The sequence below is a fragment of the Lonchura striata genome, chromosome 2 (genome assembly GCF_050655825.1).
Source record: "Lonchura striata isolate lonStrDom1 chromosome 2, ASM5065582v1, whole genome shotgun sequence".
In the NCBI taxonomy this organism is placed as follows: domain Eukaryota; kingdom Metazoa; phylum Chordata; class Aves; order Passeriformes; family Estrildidae; genus Lonchura; species Lonchura striata.
The window spans coordinates 125,380,843-125,394,628 of record NC_140704.1 but is presented as its reverse complement, the minus strand read 5'-3'; the positions used below and the strand labels follow the sequence as shown (position 1 = coordinate 125,394,628).

Sequence of the window (13,786 nt, the reverse complement as noted above, 5' to 3'; positions counted from 1 at the left end):
CAGTGTCTGTTGAAATGGACATTGTTTATTTGTGAATGGGGTTGTTCTTGATATTAATCTATTTTTTAACTTGTAGAAATTCAAAAGATTCAGACTTTGTTGACATTTTTTTCTCATAACTTTCTTAGTTTAATTTTAGAGAAATGTTAAAAATTGAGCTCTTGTAAACATTGATGAGCATATCATCTCAGACTATAAATTCTGGACTATGTTATCAATTGATGGAGCAGCTTAAACATAGAGCTGAATTTTGATGTTTTCACATCTGCATTTTGGGTGGTGGCATTCAGACCATGTTACATGAGGCTTTTCTGAGACTCATATATACTGAGTTAAACACTCACTGCTCTTTAAATTACGATGGCCTTTGTGATACTTCAGATGAGCATGACTATGACTGAAATAGCAAGTTTTAGTTTTCTGCAAAAATGAGTCAGTCTAATAATGGTATTCACTTATTTCAACAAAAAACTATTAAAACAATGTTTAGAGCAGATTGAAAAGGTTATCTCTGTTTCCAGAATACTACCTCATTATAATTTCTGCCCTGTACAACTTTTAGACCTTTCAATACCTTGCACATAATACTTCCTGTTTACTGTCATGGTAGATTTTTAAACTGTCACTGTTTTAGAAGCTTCTTGTCAAAAGTAAAATGATTTTTTTTGTCTTTGAGGGCTTTTGGTATCAGGTATCATGTTTTGAGTTCATTAATCAAGTTACAGTTCCAATTGGTTGTGTTAAAAATTTGTGTAGCAATACTTGCTTGGCTTTTAAAGATGTTGAATAAAATAATGGGATCCTATGATGCAACGGAGTAATTTGAAACATTGAGCAATCTTTTATTTTAAATATACAAGGATTAGAAATTTGAGAAGGCTAAACTGTAAAACAGGAAATATGTGTTCTACTGATTCCTTGACCATAAAAGGAGCATTGTCCAGGCAAAGTTATCTTCTACTTAGTAAAGTAAACTATTTAAAAAACTTGAAAGTGGAAGTTCTGGATCACAAGAACAAATAAATCTAAAGAGTATTGCTGTGCTGTGTGTATAAATGTAAAGCAGAAGGCAGTAGAAGAGAAGTGATCAGGATTAAATCAAAGGCATCTTCACAAAATTAAAATATGAAACGTACTTCATCAGGCTTCACTGTATAGCCACTGTGCTACTGTTGAAGATGTATTCCTCTTGAAGAGTGTGAGAGCTAGCAGTTTTTCTCAAAAATGCCGTAAACCAAAACACAACAACAATAATACAACCAGCAAAAAAAAGCCAAAGAGTGACAGAGGGGAAAATAAAAAATATGCATGGCTTAAATACAGAGAGAGAGTATATATTACAGAAGGATCATCAGAGCTGCCAGCTGGAGATGTTGATTTGTCTGAGTATATGCTGCTGTTCTGCAAAATCTCAGCTGCCTTTCTTGAATTGATGTAAACCATATCTGAGTATTTTGGTAGTCTCTTTGTCCTAGTATGTTGCTTATATCTGTAAAACTCAATCAAAGGTAAAAAACCAAAAATGGGAAAGTGATGCCGCAAAGGATGGTGTTAAGTGGTCAGCAGGACTCCAAAATCAGGGAAGTTAGACAGCAGAATGTTGCTGTACGTGTTGAAAAATATGCAAAACAACTGGTTTTAGCTGTACTAGAAAAACCACAGTGGAAACCCAACAACAATAAAATCCCCACATGCAACACCACCACCCTCTTCCCCAGCAACTCCACCAGTCAGTTACTTTAATGGTGTTATTGTGGAAGGAGCAGAAGCAGAGGAAAAAGAATACTGATACACTGAGCTGTTATTTTCATCACAGATTCAAATTACCCTTTTTTTTGAATTTTGTTTTAATTTGATGGGACCTTTTAATTTTTCACTATTAACTTCTCCATTTTTGGTTCCATTACCTGCAAGATACCATTTAATTTCTGAGTTTTACAGTAAGTACAAGATGACCTTTGCCCTGTCCCCTTGGTTACAGTATTATTTTTATAAACCGTATTGAATTTTCCTTGACAGAAAAGTAAAACAACCCAAAAGACAATGTGTACTAGTTTGTTTCCTTCCAAACCTTTTAAGTTTTCAAGCAGGTTTTTTTTTCAGCTCTGTTGTCTCGCATTAAGAGCCATTTCTTGGGAACTGATGGGTCTGTGTATAGTTCAAGTCATAATTACATTTATAATTTGCATCACTGTGTCAGTGCCTGTATGAAAAACACCAAGCTTGTTTCTTTTAAATACAGGCTTGATGTATTGTTCACCTTTATGATTGCTGTAGTGTTAGAAGAGAAGTTAGACGGTCTGGCTGTGATTGATATTTGATTTGATTAGTCCAGTGCTCCAGGAGTACAAGTATTAGTTTGTCAGTCCACAAAGCTAACAGCTTTTTCCCCTATTCCTTAGGTGGATTGTAGACATGGAAGGTGCTCCAGGAACACTCTATGAAGGGGAAAAATTTCAGCTTTTATTTAAGTTTAGTAGTCGGTATCCATTTGATTCGCCTCAGGTAACTGCTGCCTTCTTTCTCTCTTCCTGCTACCTTGTGGTTACAGCTTTATGACATGTGCTGCGTATTGTATTAGCCATATAGCCCAGTGTCAGCTTTGCTTACTTTAATTTGTATTAAACACATTATGCAGATGCCTTTTCTTTACAAATAATTCTACAGTGAAATATAGGACTCTGATGTCTGCTTGAACAGATGAAAGCAGTGTAACCTGGAGGCTTCTTTGATGTCGTGTTCATGTCATGAAATACAGGGTAAAGTAGGAAGATCCCCTTTACTGTGATGCAGGAGCCAAGTAAACAAACTGCTGCTTCATCCCTTCTTACTTTCAGCATATTTTTTCTGGTTGATTTTTAAGACTCTTGTATCTTCTCTGCTGCCATTGTTAATACAGCTGAAGAAATACTGTGCTTCTGATAGGGATTCTCATAGATACATGATACGCTTGAGATCTGCAAATAATGTTATGACTGAGGTATGTGATACTGTGTTGTTTCCAAGACAGCCTAAAGAACTGAAGGGACAGCAGAACTTTCAGACTGCAGAATGTGCTGTGTACAGCCATTCCTCCATTACCGGAGGGAAACACTTCAAAACATTCCTGATAAGAGTAGTGGTCAGCTATCACCCCTGCTTTTCTGAAAAAGGAAGGAGAAAAGCAAGAGTGTCTTGTCCTGTCTCTCTCAGCTCAGAGTTCTACAAATTATCTCTGCAGCTTCTCTCGTTGATTTTAAAACTGAAGCATGGAGCTGTGAGACGCACTTAAGCCATAAAAATTAGCATATTTTTAGGTACCATGATAAACACTAGAATGCTGACTTTCAGCCTTTTACAGAACAAACTGGCTACTTATACTTCTGCATCTCATCAGTTTTGCAAGGTACTAATTATAGGTAATCCACAAAAGAGTAACCAGTTTAATTTGGTTCCAGGTTGTTTGTCTTCATTACCCAACCTGTGTCTGTGGCTCTGTGCAATTTATTGCAAAGCAGCAAATTAGATCCATACATCTACACTGAGTTTTATCACAGAAAACAATTAAAATTTAAGTACTGGATACTGGATTGTTTCAGATGGCTAGAATTTCAATTTTGCAAACATTGTTGTGCAGTAGGGTCATTCTGCACTACAATTTCTTGGTCATAATTACCTCTCCTGCAAATCTAGTTACTGTGAATTGACAGTTTTCACTTGTGCTGCTTTAATCACTTGGATGTTTTCTGCCTGTAAATGTATGTTGTCTGCCATAGAGTTCATGCTTTTATTTACCTAGTCTGCCTAGTTTAGGTTGTCATGTAAAAACAGGATATTAGTTACAAGTGAAATACACTACAGAATTATGAAGGTAAGCCCTTCAATGCTTAAGAAATACCAGTTTAAAGACCTGTGAAAGATCATTCTGTATCCAGTTTCTCTTATGCCTTAGAAACCTGTCTGCCATTTTGCAGATAAATTAAGCTCTCTAATTTCAGTTTCCTATATGATGAAGGTGTTACTTGTCACCAGTGAGGAGGTGGGTGTCTATGTACACGTTTACATATTTTTATGCATACCTATATAGTTTAAGAAACACTTAAGAAACTGCTGGGTATTATAGTTATGAGTGGTAGAGATTTATGTTTTTATTGCATAAAAGGAGTTGTAAAAGAAGTTCAGGAGTATAATACTGATATGAAGATTTCACTTTTATTCTCTTTCTGTTGGTTCTGAACCAATGATGTTTGACAAAAAACTTGATGTAAGAGCAGTAGTGGTCAAAATTGCTTTTCTAGCCCTTTTTGAGGTTCTAAATGACTTTCTTATATACTCCATGTCAAATAAAAACTCTTCTATTTGAAATAATGTTTAAAAAATATTTCCTATTCGGCAAACTTTTGGCAAATTTTAGTTTCACAAGTCCTTTATTTATAGTTAATAAGATTGATGAATTTAAATTTTATTATTCATGCTGGAACCTGGATGAGTTGTCCAGAACTTTATTCCTGTTGTGTCCAGGTTTATAGAAATATTCATTTGTGAATTTTGTTGTGCTTTTTGGTGTATAACATTGTGGCTTATATAATCATTAAAATCCAGTGTTTTGGCATGACAGCTGTATTCCTTAGGACATGGAAGACCAAGGCTGCAAGATTTTGCATCGTCTTTACATTGTTAACTTTACATTTTTTCTATGCTATATTAATATAAAATCCCCTATATTTGACCATTTATTTAACTCCACCTTCACTAGCTATTTAGGCTTCCATTGATTATTTTACATTTCACTTAACAGTTTCTAAAATGGAATTAGCCCAATGTGATAAAGTGTGTTATTTGGTGTTAGTGAAAATGGCAGATCTTCTTAAATAAGATTATATTGTTTCCCCAAACCAATATAGTTTTATTTAAAATGGGGACTATAAATTAGTTATTTTTGTTCTTTTTTTTAGGTCATGTTTACTGGAGACAATATCCCTGTTCATCCTCATGTTTATAGCAATGGTCATATCTGTTTATCCATTCTAACGGAAGACTGGTCTCCAGCCCTCTCAGTGCAATCTGTTTGTCTTAGCATTATTAGCATGCTTTCCAGCTGCAAAGAAAAGGTATGGGCTTTTTTAGCACTGTTGAAGTAGAATAAGTAAAAGTTAGTAATTTTCTACCTTACAAAGTAAACTTTTCATTTTTCAAATTCTGAAATAGGCAAAACTACTGTATCTACATTTCTACTACTGCGAAATTACTAAGCTAGAACTGCAAAATAAACAGTGCAATAAGTACTTTGCCATTGTTTTCATGGTAACCTGCTTATATATCATTACTGGCACCCTTCCAGTTGTACTAACTGCAAAGTTCAATCATGCTTTAGGACAATTCTTTATAAAATTATCCTTCCTCTAAAGGCAGTGCAGAATGACTAGTGTAATGTCTTTAGTGCAGATGTTTCTAACTTTGCATCTGTACTATTTCAGTGATCTTGATAATTTTCACTTCAGGGAAGTAAATGGCGCTGAGCTGCTTTTTTGGAACTAATATCTTAGAAACCTTTTTGTAAAGAGATTGCCCTTTCATTTTTGACCATTTCTTTCGCAGAGGGCTGTCTGTGGAATTTAGATGTGGTCAGAGCTTGTCCATATGTGCTATCCAAGCATGCCTGTTTATTTTGTATCCCAATCAGTCCTAGTCATATATGTAGTCAAAAAACCACCCCAAAATGGTTTTTTTATCCTATGTGTTTTGTAAATGATGACACTTACGAAGAAAACCAAAGAATATGTAATAATGATCAGATACAGATACTTAAATTCATTTATTCACCCACACTAAGCTGAGCCTTAGAATAGGAATTGGATGTAATGGAGCAGAATTAGATTCTAAACTGCAAAGGAATGTAATTTTGGGGAGTTTTTTGAACAACAGCTGTTTCTTGTGAGTTAGTTTATTTTGTTTGTTTGTTTTTTTTTTATTATTCATTTTTTCTCCCCTATTTATCACTAAACTGTATGATATTTTTTACTATTTTATTTTCTTGGAGTATCTCAAGTAAGAATTTGTTACCTGGAAGTTTAAGAGATTTTTCTTGACCAAAAAGGTGTAATCCTGCCTGTTACCTCATTTTCACTGCATTCACATGGTAATCTTTCATAATCTTATTAAATAGCTCATGTATTACAATATGAGGATTGTTTGATTATTTGTAGGTCTTTTCTTCTGTTGCAGAGACGACCTCCAGATAACTCATTTTATGTAAGAACATGTAACAAGAATCCAAAGAAAACAAAATGGTGGTATCATGGTAAGTATCTAACTAGAATCAGAAATTTTTAACTTCTTTTCAGGCTGAAGGCAATTGAATTGTAGGAAAGTAGGATACATGTGTTCAAAGCATTAAACTAATTTTTTTTTCAACTCAAAAAGTTATTTAAATCCCGTTTCTGATACACTCTGCTGTGATTTTTTTTTTCTATATCACATCTGAATAATTCCTGGTGGAAATTTAAGCATATTTAAAATTATAGGATTGACTTTGAATGAAAGTTCTTGTAAAGTGTATCAATCCATGACAATTTCAAAGTTTTGGATTGGGGAAAGTCCATGATGAAACTAGGTTTTGCTCCAAACAGTTTTTTTTTTTTGTTACTGTTATTAACACTTTAAAAACTTTTATGTTGTTGATAAGATACCTATATATTTGTAAACAGCTATGTGTTTTGATAGATTCCACTCTTAATCAGAATTTCCATTATGGGACAGTTGACTGACTCTAAAGGCTCCTAAAAACTAATACTCAATAATATCGTAATAAGATTCTCCATGGACACGATAAAGAAGAAAAAACGTGTATTAAAACTGCAAGTGTCTGCGGTGCTAGTGTTGTGTTGGGGGCTTTTTCTTTTGTTTGTTTTTTGGTTTGGGGTGTGCTTTGCTTTTGTGCTTTTTACTTTTGTTTTCCATGTGTTCTGTGTCTTGCTTTATACTTTGTGGTTTCTTTCTTCTGCCTCAGCATTTGTCATCCTCCACCCAGAGCTGCAGTTGGCTGTATGTACTTGTCTTACCCACTCCGTTGGTGAGGAAGGAGAGAAGAAGGGGATAGAGATGGGCCATGCTTTGTTTCTCTCCTCTTGTTAGCAATGCTTTCCTTGCTTTCCCTAGGAAATTTCTGTACAAATGGTAGTTACTGGAAGCACAAGTACATTGGGAAGGGATATGTCAGAGAAGGTAATACTCCATGCTGATGTAGTGCAGAACATTTGATTCCATCACTGCAGAGGCAGGTGAAGGTTCCACCATAAGACATCCTCTGTTTTTCATGCCCCCCCCTCCACTCCAGGATGGGTTCTGTCCCTGAAGTGAAAACCAGAGCAAGTATTTTGAGACAGTGAGAGTTCATGACTGGAGAGGCAAATTCCAAAGTCTTCACCTTTAAAATTCTTAAGATTCTTAAAAGCCCATGGATGGCCTAACAAGAAAAACTTAATAGTTTCATAATACTCGCTGAGACCAATGGGATTTTGACATATGGTAATGTAACAGAATGAAACTCTGTTTCTCATAATACAGCAATTGTAACTCCAAACCCAGGTGGCTGCAGGTACAGGAAGAGAATTCCTGTATGTCATGAGATTAAGGTATATGTAAGAAACTTGGGACCATCATGTAGTTGTTTTTAAAGTTGACTCCAAAAATCATAATCATATTGCACACAAGGATAGATGTTTCATCCTCATCAGATTATTCAGCAGTCACTTTCTTTTCTCTCTCTGTTTTCATGCTCTTGTAATGTGTCTGGTGCTTCTCCATTTCTAATTTTGGTTTCTCTTAAATGACAGTTTTGGGAGAGTTTTTGTTAACTTTCTTTTTTCACTTGCTAATTACTTTTAAAGAGAAACAGGTAAAGTTCCATTTATTTGCTTTATTTTGTGATTAAAATATGTTCTGACTACTTTTAATTTGTACCAGTCTCATTTTGATTTGGAATAGAAATATGTAAAAGCAGAACAGTCTGCAGATATTACTTCTGTTTCTTAATAATGATATTCAATTGGTGTTAAACAAGCAAAACAGAAACTTAATATGAAAAGAAATCTTGAGTTGCTGATTCTGAAGGTTGCTGTATTATTATGGCTCAAAACCACAGCTTACAGGTCATTGAATGTGTATTTCAGTTACTATGAAGTAACTATGCAGTCTTTTTTGTCTGAAAGTCATAAAACCTTACCCCTCCTCAAATTCAGAGCAACCTAAAAGCCAACCTGAGGCAAGAGAAGGCAAGTCAGTTCATTTAAGTAACTCATACTGTCTTGATTAAAAATTCATTGGGCTCCTCACCACCTTGAATTCTTACATGAAAAAATAAAATATTTCTGATGTCCATGGGACAAAAATTTCATATATTAGAGTGTTTTCCCTTCCATTTTTGTGTGTGTGTTATTTGCTTATTTTCTTAGTTAGTTTTGTTTCTTCTATGTGGACATAGAACAAGACTGCCAAGGCATGATCTTTAAATTGTCAGTGTTTTCTAAACAGGTTTAAAGAAATGGTTTGTTACAGTAAAATGGGAAGTGTGAAAAGATGCTTCTGTCATGTTTATTTTCTGCTCATGCTTCAGTTGAAGTTTGATATATCTAATCTTGTGGTTGAACCACATTTGGCTGGATAAATGAGAGATGAAAAAACAATCCCACCCAGGAAAGAAAGCCAGCTGCCCAAGGGTAACTGTAGTGAGAAATTAAATACCAGTGCTAATACAGCAACCTGAGGGAGATGCAGCGTGGTTGTGCCACTTCTGCTGTCTGCTGCCCTGGTTTAGCTGTAATGTGACATAGTAGCTCTGTGTTTTGAATAGATAGGAAGAAGTCTATCATATGTATTGATACATTCATTTGAAGGATTTTTTTTTTTTTCAGTATGTGCCTGGAATTTGTTTACCTGAGAGCAAAATAGTCCCTGGCTGGGAGCTGATGTAAAGCTAACCCAGATAAGCACAGAGTGATAAAGTAGCACTTTGAGACATATTTTGACATGTAAATATCTATCTGCATTCAGTTTAACACAGAGTTGTTAATCTGTTGTATCATCTCTCCCCCAACACAACTTATTCCTCAACTAGAGTTATGGAGCTTTGTTTGCTACAAAATTATGTTCTCACAAGCCCTATTTTAAAGCTCCTGATGTTTGGTAACTGAAAATATTTCTAGATTGTCTACCCTGCCCAATATCTGTTTCAACTGTACATTGACTTTCCTGCTGAATTTCAATCTGAGAGTTGCTCATGTTGTGTTAAAGACAGAGGAGGATCTTCCAGATCGGTTGACTTGGGCATCCAGACTGAAATTTGTTTCATAAAGCTGTTGACTTCCTTTGTTGTTCTCAGGAGGTAGATTTTTTTTTTTTGCGGGGCGGAGGGTGAGGTGGGGAGGAAGGGAAAGGCAATGGTGTTTGTTTGCAGCCAGCACTTCCTTGCTGCTTTTGGGTTTTGAGGTTGGTTTGGTTTTGTTTTTTTCTTAAGTGGAAAGTATTTTCTCTGATACTTGGCCTAAAATTTTAGTACACCATTTAAATATTCCTTCTCTCTCTCTTTTGCATCCTTGTCCATTTTTTTTTTTTTAATGTACAGTAGCCTACTAAAAAATTAGAGCTTTTTTACAAGTAATAGCCTTGATACAATATTTTCCCATGAGAATGTAGAATGTTTATGAGGCTACATTTTTTAGGTGTGGGAGGTTACAAGTAAGACCTTTAAAAATAAGCAGACAGTAACTTGGCTTTCTGTTAACAACTCAATATTTACTACTAGCAGGTGCAATTATACCACAGGTTGATGTGTGAAAGAGAATGCTTAAAAGAGAGAGCATTAGTATGGTGCATAATGCAGAAAAGATAGGTACAGACATGCAGTTTTATAGTATGTTCTGTCTAATCACAGTATCCAAAATTTAGTGTATGTAATTTACTTTCAGGTTTAACATTTTAGGATTATAGTAGTAACCTATTTTTTTGCATAAATCTGTCAGCTATTGTTTTGTGTTGAGTCTTTATAAATAAATTTATATATATATATATATATATATACACACACATGTATATGTATAAAGGGTTGAGAATGGATCAGAAACAGCCCACTTCTGGGTCTTATCCCTATATATTCCTTATAAAAGGATGTTTTAATTAGATAACTGTTGTGGATCTGCTGTACTTCAAGGGTGCAAAATGTTAAGCATATTTGATTTTTCATTTTTCTGGCAAGTGGTTTTCTAAATACCAAGTATGGAAGTGACTTGTTTTTCTGGAGTATTTGCTAACACTAATGTCTTTGGGGGTGTATGTGTATTTTGGAAGTTTAATTTTTGATACTCTGTTTTCTCCCTGAGTTGTTACTGAATAAAATCACAGAATTACTTAGGGTCTTTCCTCTGCATGTTAGTGTATATGCTAGGATTTGTTTCTGCCTATAGCACCTTGCTAATTTGGAATTAGAATGTTTATATGTTTTCCATAAATGCTCTTCTTTTATTTTAAAGATGACACATGTTGATGCCACCATTTTGTGATCCTCGTAGCAGAAGATAGTCCTACTGAGAAAATGAGCACTTTGATCATTCAGTCTTTGAACTTTAACCTTTGACTGGAAGTGACCTATAGGCAATGAAGACTACTTCCTTTGACTGCATTTTTACTAGTGTGCATTCTGGGCGCATGTTGATCGCTGGTTCAGTCCATGCAACTGACATGCTTTTATTAGTCATACAGTATTAATGCAGGTGTCCAGAAATGTCAGAGTAATTCCATTATTTTTATTTTAAGTTTTGGAAGAATTCCAGGTCTTCATATATTGTGCAATAACACTGAGCTCCTTGGCGGTTTTGGTGCATCCATTGCCGGCAATGGACATTGTACCAGGGAAAGGTTTAGCTCCTGCCACAAAAAAGATTGACACATGACTGAGCTTATGAAAGTTTTGGATATATTTGGAATATAAGCAAGGGATTGACAATTACCTGAAATCCAGCCCATTCTTTTATATTTGGATTCTATGCACTGTGACCACAAACCTAGCAGCATGAGTTAACATGCCTATCTGAAGGACTGTAATAAGATCATTATGTATTTATTAAATTGTTTATCTGCTGTCAAATTGTTTTGACATGGGCGGCTTTCCAAGTGACATTGGCAGAGAGGTACAATGTTATCCCTATGGTGAAATAAAACTACTTTTTGTATATAGTTATTCATATCTCTGAAGCAAAGGTATGAGTAATTTAGGATATGAATGATTTAAACAAGAATTTATTTTGAAGATAGAGGATGGCAGTGATATAACTGAACTTGCTGCAGTCCTTAACTGGGCTTGTAATTTGTACTTTAGAGCTTTTTCCAAATAGATTGCACACTGTTATTTCCTGCTAGCCATCAGCATGAGCCCTACTGCCTACACCAATATTTCATTTATTTATGTGTTTGAAAGCAATCCATATAACATTTTTTGTTTGTATTCACTGTTTCTTTTGTGTTGTATGTCATGTTTGAATGTTACAAAACAATATTTTGATTGAAAAGCTTTGTCAGAAGATATTTTCATGTAAATTATTTCTTTACCTTGTAAGCATCATCTTGTCTTTTAATCCTGTATTATAAAAAGAAAAAAAAAATACATTTTTGACAGAGGCTTAAAGTTTTCACAAAAAAGTGTGGACCTTCTTATTTAAGTTTAGACTAAAGTATATTTTCTTAACTTGCTTGTCCCATGTAGCCATGCCAATTTTTCCAGGCTTTTCTTCACCAAAAAAGGGGGGGAAAGCCTAAAATCAGACATTTTTCTGTGGAGCAACATTTACTGAAATGACAGTTGTTCTCAGCACTCTGTAATATTTTGATACTGCAATTAGGTTCTCTTTTTAGGAAGCACTTTTATAAACTAAATACCTTTACACATATGCAAAATTTCTATAATTTTTTTTTTACTGTTGCCTTATTGTTGCACTCAAAAAAATTCAAGCAGTTAATGCATGAATGTCTAAATAGCTTGATGTAAAAAAAACAAAAGCAAAAAAAAATCCCTAAACCAAATCCACAATGACTAACTACAATAAAAAACAGAAAATTGGCTGAAAAGACTGATTTTTTTTTTAATCTGCTGTATGATAACTAATGTTTTATAGCCTTGTACATACTTCCCTGTTACCTGTTGTTTAAAACACTTTAAAAAAAGTATAGATGCTTAACTCAGGGTAGATAGAGTTTAGATGGATTTGCTTCAGAGAAGTATTTTGTACAGCATCAGAACTGTAGATACTGGGAGTGAAATGAGGCTACAATATACTTCAGGAACTGCTTTTTGTTTTCCTACTGTACTGAAAATATCTCTTGGCCTTTAAAACTCAATGGTAAAATCTAGCTTTGGATATAATTTTGATGTGTGTATATATTTTCACAATGAGCCTTGGAAACACTGATTTAATTTTCTATAAGAGCCAAAAAAATTGTTTTAAACAAAAGAAATACTTACACTCTAAACTTCTTGTTTAGCAAAGTTTTATTGTTGTGAGGTCATCAAACTGGTTAGTTTTGGAAATGGTTCATATGAACGAGCAGTAGTCTGATACTTAATCTGTATAGTCTTGTTCACTGCTCTGTATGAATTTAAACAGTTGAGAAATTAATGTATGACTGGTTCATATATTGGATCCTATCCAAATAGTCCACAGGAAAGAAACCTTAATGTGACCAGGTAATTTCTGAAGAAATGGCTTAAGTACATTGCAGATTCAGTTATCTATTCATATAGTGGCTTGGGAAACTACAATACATGGTTTCAGAGAAGCTTCATGACATACCATATGTATTTTGTTGAAGATGGGTGTTGTAGTGCAAAGCATTATGAATTTTATTGACCTGTGCTGTCACATGGACTATAGTGAAATTAAATAACCAAATTTATGCTGCTCTTTAATAAACCCCCACCCCCTATAATATACTTAGATCAAGAAAATGTAAGGTAGATTAGAAGAGAATGTACCTCAGGTCTTATAGTTTACAGTAGAAATGCCTCATTGGTTCCCTTGTGTATCTTAGGGTAAGTTCACCTATATAGAGAGGGTCAAGACAAAGCTTATATACCACTCAAGCCCTCAAGATAATGCAACTATTTGACAATGCTATGATGTCCTGAAAAAGGGCTTGAATTAGATGGAGGTGGTGCCACCCTTTCCCAAGGGTGACCCTGTGTATGTAGCTTTCTTTCACTTGGAGTGTCTCACATGGAATAGTTACAGAATTGTCTTGAAACTATCTTGCTTTTATTTTGTGTCAATATTCATGTTGTTAAACACTTTGTTTTGTGTTTAGTGTCTTTATACTACAACACAATAAATTCTTGTTTTAAAATAGATTACTACCCTTGAATTACTACCCTTGAAAAGGTGTGGACCTTTTCATGGTGCACTGCAGAAGCATAATTCCTGACATTCAGCCACTCTTAAGACAAAACTGCCAGTTATTCTGAAATGTTGTGATGCATATCAGAGGAGGAATTTGCATAACAGCAAGGTGTTTCCTCATTCTCCAGAGTGTATCTGTTGTAACAGCTGAAAGAAATAGCTAATTAAAAAAAATCACTAAGATGTAATGTTTTAATTTCTCACAGATGAGCAAATAGTTATCTTTTTTTTTTTTTTTTTTTTTGCTGTTTGACAAGCACTTAAAATACTTGAGAAGTTTCAGATGCAAGATTCTTGTTTGCCTGCAGTGGTGGAATAGAGTTTCTATTATTTCGTCAGCATCAATCAGAACTGTTTAATCAAAT

At 34.6% G+C, this 13,786-nt stretch overlaps 1 protein-coding gene across 7 annotated transcripts in view; it reads left to right on the top strand.

The window, feature by feature from the left end:
- UBE2W (ubiquitin conjugating enzyme E2 W) overlaps positions 1–13,372 on the top strand; it is a 32,110-nt gene extending 18,738 nt beyond the window's left edge. For 3 of the 7 annotated variants that reach the window (XM_085573887.1, XM_085573886.1, XM_085573890.1), the window contains exons 3-6: positions 2,403–2,505; positions 4,935–5,090; positions 6,205–6,280; positions 6,989–7,928. In XM_085573887.1, coding sequence (XP_085430013.1) covers positions 2,403–2,505; positions 4,935–5,090; positions 6,205–6,280; positions 6,989–7,113 — 460 coding nt within the window. In that variant the 3' untranslated portion in view covers positions 7,114–7,928. Of the gene's footprint in view, positions 1–2,402; positions 2,506–4,934; positions 5,091–6,204; positions 6,281–6,988; positions 7,929–9,270; positions 9,362–10,505 lie in introns of those variants that run through there. The other 4 variants (XM_085573889.1, XM_085573888.1, XM_021530597.3 and 1 more) reach the window with 2 other exon arrangements.
- The last annotated feature ends 414 nt before the right edge of the window (positions 13,373–13,786 follow it).